Source organism: Antrostomus carolinensis, unplaced genomic scaffold (genome assembly GCF_000700745.2).
Source record: "Antrostomus carolinensis isolate BGI_N321 unplaced genomic scaffold, ASM70074v2 scaffold35711, whole genome shotgun sequence".
In the NCBI taxonomy this organism is placed as follows: Eukaryota; Metazoa; Chordata; class Aves; order Caprimulgiformes; family Caprimulgidae; genus Antrostomus; species Antrostomus carolinensis.
The window spans coordinates 1-4,490 of record NW_010294109.1 but is presented as its reverse complement, the minus strand read 5'-3'; the positions used below and the strand labels follow the sequence as shown (position 1 = coordinate 4,490).

The window sequence follows — 4,490 nt, the reverse complement described above, 5'->3', positions numbered from 1 at the left end:
AGTACTGCGTTGTTTTTCTCTCAAGATTTTCATTCATTTTATCTAGTAAAGCCATTCAGATCTGTAAATAGGACTCAAGTCTAGGCAGGCTATGCATCTCTCGAAATAAAAATCCAGGAAACACTGGATTTTATGCATCAGTATTGCAGTACGCATCAGAAGTTTTTATAGACTGCTTTACATATATAAATAGAGCACATCAAAGTACTGTTTCTTTCTACGTGTTTATATTTGGACTCCAAGGATGCAACTGCCATTTGTGCAAACCGTTCTCATTTCGGAAAAGGCTTTCTTCAATTGCAGAATTCCATTAAATATCATTTACCTGCAATTCTGATGTGTACAGGTGATTAAACAAAATGCAAAGCATTCTCACAGCTATTATATAAAACTCTATTCCAAATACAGATTCGATGATATTACCAAAATGATGTTTATGTTTTGGAAGGGGCTTTGACTGCAAGATATCCGCTCTTCCAGACTTCTCAGCTTTCTAGAAGGAAACAAATAGCTCACTGAAGCATTAAAAACATTTACGCTTGGTTTGCTTTAGTTGAACCAAGATGAATAAGAGTCATAACGGTAGTATAACCATGAAGCAGGTCATCCTTTATATCATTACATTCTCTTAATACGAAATTCCCAGTAACTATTCGATCACATCCTATCTCCCCATGTCCAAAAAAACCAAAGAGGGGAATGTTTGGAAAAAACTTCCTAAATGCATCTGCTTCCATATTCCTTTTGGTTTTATAATGCCGGTATCCTCTGCCAACACACGCAAACATGAAGCCAATGGTGTTATGCTCAGGGATGCTTGCTGCTTTGAGACGCTGCATGGCGGCTTCTGCTGTCCTCTCATCAGCTACATCCTGGTCTAACAAAACTGTGGCACTCTGGATCTGGGGACCGCTGAAAGCCAGCCCAACCACACCGCAGGCATCACCAGGCTGGGCACTGGTACTGAAAGGCAACAGGCACTGAGTTAGACAGCATTCCAGAGAGACCACTTGACCTGAATTAACTTCTGCTGTGGCAGAAGCAGATTTCAAAGCAGGCCAACATCCTCGTCATTTTGAAAGCCAGCCAGAGTTAGAAAACAAACCAACGTCTTCAAATTTTAGCAACGTTTTATTTTTTTTAAGCAACCTTTCACAAGGAAAAACTTTCACATCCATTACCAGGGATTAAGCGTAAGCCTACCTTTCAAATACATGCCAAATTCAGCAGTTTGGGTCTGTCACAGCTCTGTAATTCCAACTAAACTATCAGTTAAACCTAAGGCGAGAAAAGATACTTGGCATTTACATATTAAATCAAGGCAGCAGTCAGTAATGGCTCCAGATTCACGTTGTTTTAAATCTCCTTGGTTGGCCAAGACACGCTGGTTCTAGTACTTACCTACTTATGCTTTATTAGTAATAATTTAATATAGTCAGCTCTCTTATCTGGAGTAATGGTGCAGTTAGCAGAAGTCAAATGCAAGAAAAATATTGGTATTACTATGGAGTCCAGACCTACACTGGCATAAGAGGAGCCCATGGCCACATCTGCATTGCACACACCAGCACAGGAGCTCCCCCGAGGATGCATGAGCACTCACAAGTCAGGAAGCACCAACGGCTCTCCCTGTGCAGCTTGAAAAAGATACCTACTTCTCAGAGGTCAGTGATGTAAAGCTCTCCACCTGTCCCCCAGCCAGGATGATACTTTTCTCATTCAAAGGATTGACTATTTGATGAAGAAATCGAGTCGCTCCAGACTTCCAGGAGTTGTACCCGAACAGAAGAACCACCCGGAGATCTGGGTTATTTTTCAGACCTACAAACAAAGACAAACACCAATCCTCTTATTTTTAAATCCTGATCCCTGAAGTCCAACCATCCTAGGAGACACAAGTTACCCAGGCATTCAGGAGCTGGGCCGCATTCCCCGTGGAAGTAAGCACTTCTGAAAAGAACCTAACAAGGAGAAGAAGACTGCATCTGCTTCCTCCAACTTTCCTCTTCCTTAGCAGAGCATCTGAGTTTTACCACAGCCTCTGAAGGCACAGCTCTTCGGTTTTCCTTGGCAGCCTTAATCATCCTTTTACAGGCAAGAACTGAGCATATATGTTACTCAACAAGAACCACAATGCAGTAAGTAGCTTTACCTGAAAATTAAATACAGTACGTGCATCTGCCCAAGGCAGAAACTCCCAGGTTCCTAGAAGACTCAAGAATCAGATTACTCTTCATAAATTATCTACCCTGCTGAGGACACAACGTGAGGAACGTAAACTGTATTTACTGAACTACACTGTCTTCTGTTCTGCCTTTCCTTGCTACAACACCCAACTTAGGATCTAAATGCAAAGTTATTTTGGAGAAGAAGAGAGACAAGAGGCTCCTTCCCCACTCACTTCTGAACTGTACTGATGGAAATAATTTCCAATGCCACAAACTCATTTATCATTATTTTTAACCAATTAGAGGTTGCTCAAAACCTAACAGCTCCACTTGGAACATAACTGAGGCAATCTGAGATCAATACTCAGGATAACAACACTCCAGAAAATGGGAAGAACAGAGATGCATAATTATCAGCTGCAGCCCTACAGAGCCACAGCGTGCTCTATAAACAGAGTGAGCACAGAACCTGTTGCTTGTACACTGGCACCTAAAAGAACAACACACCACTTCACAAAAGCCCAAATACAGGGGAGAACAAGGACATACCTGCTTCAGCAAATTTACTTTCATCAAAGACCCTGTTCTTCAAATCTTTTGAAAAATGGAAGGTATGAATTTTCACCCCATCAATTTTGGGAAACAACAGAGCAAACCCAGCTTCGCCCTCTTCAATTTCTTGAGGCTGATTGCTGCTTGAACCCATAGGGGTAACTACGAAGATACAAAACCAGACATCTTGAGTTCAGTGATCTTAATACTTTTGTCTAGACTGTAACACAGATTAAAAGAGGTAGAACAGCTTCAACAATGTAAAAAGTGATAGATCATTTCCATAACAACACATCAAATTGACAGCTGCTGTGATTTTTTTTGTTGATATTTGGTAAGATGAAGCACTCAGGCATCCTGCAGGCTATAGATTATGCTGAAGTCACTTTGGACAAGAGAACAGGGATATATTTGGATGTTTTCCCCCAGCCACACCAAATATAAAACAACTGGAAAACAAACACTGTGTGATACAGCTGTCTCAAGCCTCCCCAACAATTTCTGCAGATTTTTAAGAACCACAAGTGAAACGGGGAAAGGTGTTATTTATACAAGTGTGTGATGACAGTATAAAGCAAACTGACACAAATATTGGGAGTGTATGATTGAATTATGCTAGTGACAACAATCAAATACCCTACTTATGCTGTGAGAACAGAATTTAAGGTGAGAAACTAGGAAAAAACTTTCTAATGATCACATATGCCTTCTGCTAGACTATAACAAACAGGAACATACTGAGAACATCTTGTACAATTAGTCACAATATGACTCTGAAAAATATAGATAAATACAAGAAGCATTCAATAATTACATTAAAGTGCCAGGAAAAACCACAATAAGCTGCCTACTCAATTAAATCAATCCTTCTAATTATAACTGCATCACGTGAAATAAGAATTTAAGCTCCACATAACTGAACAATGACGCTGTGAACTTCTTAAAATTTAAGCTAGTGCTGAACAAGGTGGGAGAATGTGGTAATCACTGTGAGAACTTTCCTATCAGTCTGCAGGACTATGCTTTTCAAAAACATGTGAAATGGTGACAAACAGGAACTGGAATAGATGTGCAGTACACTGGACGCCTTCAAGCTGATCTCTCACAAAAATGACACGTTTTCCTCCTACCTACAATCCCCGGGGTGACCAGTCCAAGAACCTGACATCGCTTTGGCAACAATTTCTCGAGCGCAACTGCTGTTTCTTTACTGTTTCTTTTTCTAGCTATTAAGAAAGAGAAGGAGGAAAAAAGCATGAAGTATAAATTAGTTATTCTAAATCATATTAGAACAAACCTTGTAGTCAATCCCATCCTATTTAACCAATGTTGCCCATCAGCAGCTGCTTTACTGATAAGTACAGGGCAAGACTACGGGACTACTGACATGGGAACAGAATTGACATCCTCCAGAAAAACAGGAATGGAACTCATCTATACAGAATAACATCTACGAGCTGTGTTCCATCCCACAAATAGAAAACTATATACTTGCCTTTTTTACAAGATTTACTTTCCCTTTAAATTCGAATTCAGGGAAGCCACTTTCAGCTGCCTTCCCCCCCCCCGCCGCCCTCACACCCCAGCCCAGGAAGTGGGGTGAGTTTGTCCCAGACTTACCTTTCTTCTGCTCATGACACTCCTCGTGCCCGCTGAACGTTTCTGCGTCCGCTATATAGAGCACGGTCTGCGGCAGCACATGCACCTTCTGCAAAGAGAGGGGAGGAGCAGGGCTGCGCCATCGCGCCGCTCGCCCGAGGCCCCGTCCCA

The 4,490-nt window shown here is 41.4% G+C and overlaps 1 protein-coding gene across 1 annotated transcript; it reads right to left on the bottom strand.

Annotated features, from left to right (window-relative positions):
* Nucleotides 1-263: 263 nt before the first annotated feature.
* FBXO22 (F-box protein 22) lies at nucleotides 264-4,428 on the bottom strand (the record flags this gene model as incomplete). Its single annotated transcript, XM_010177529.1, has 5 exons — nucleotides 264-963; nucleotides 1,656-1,821; nucleotides 2,718-2,882; nucleotides 3,851-3,946; nucleotides 4,341-4,428. Coding segments are annotated over 5 exons (945 nt in total), but the record flags the coding sequence as incomplete, so codon positions are not given.
* Nucleotides 4,429-4,490: the final 62 nt, after the last annotated feature.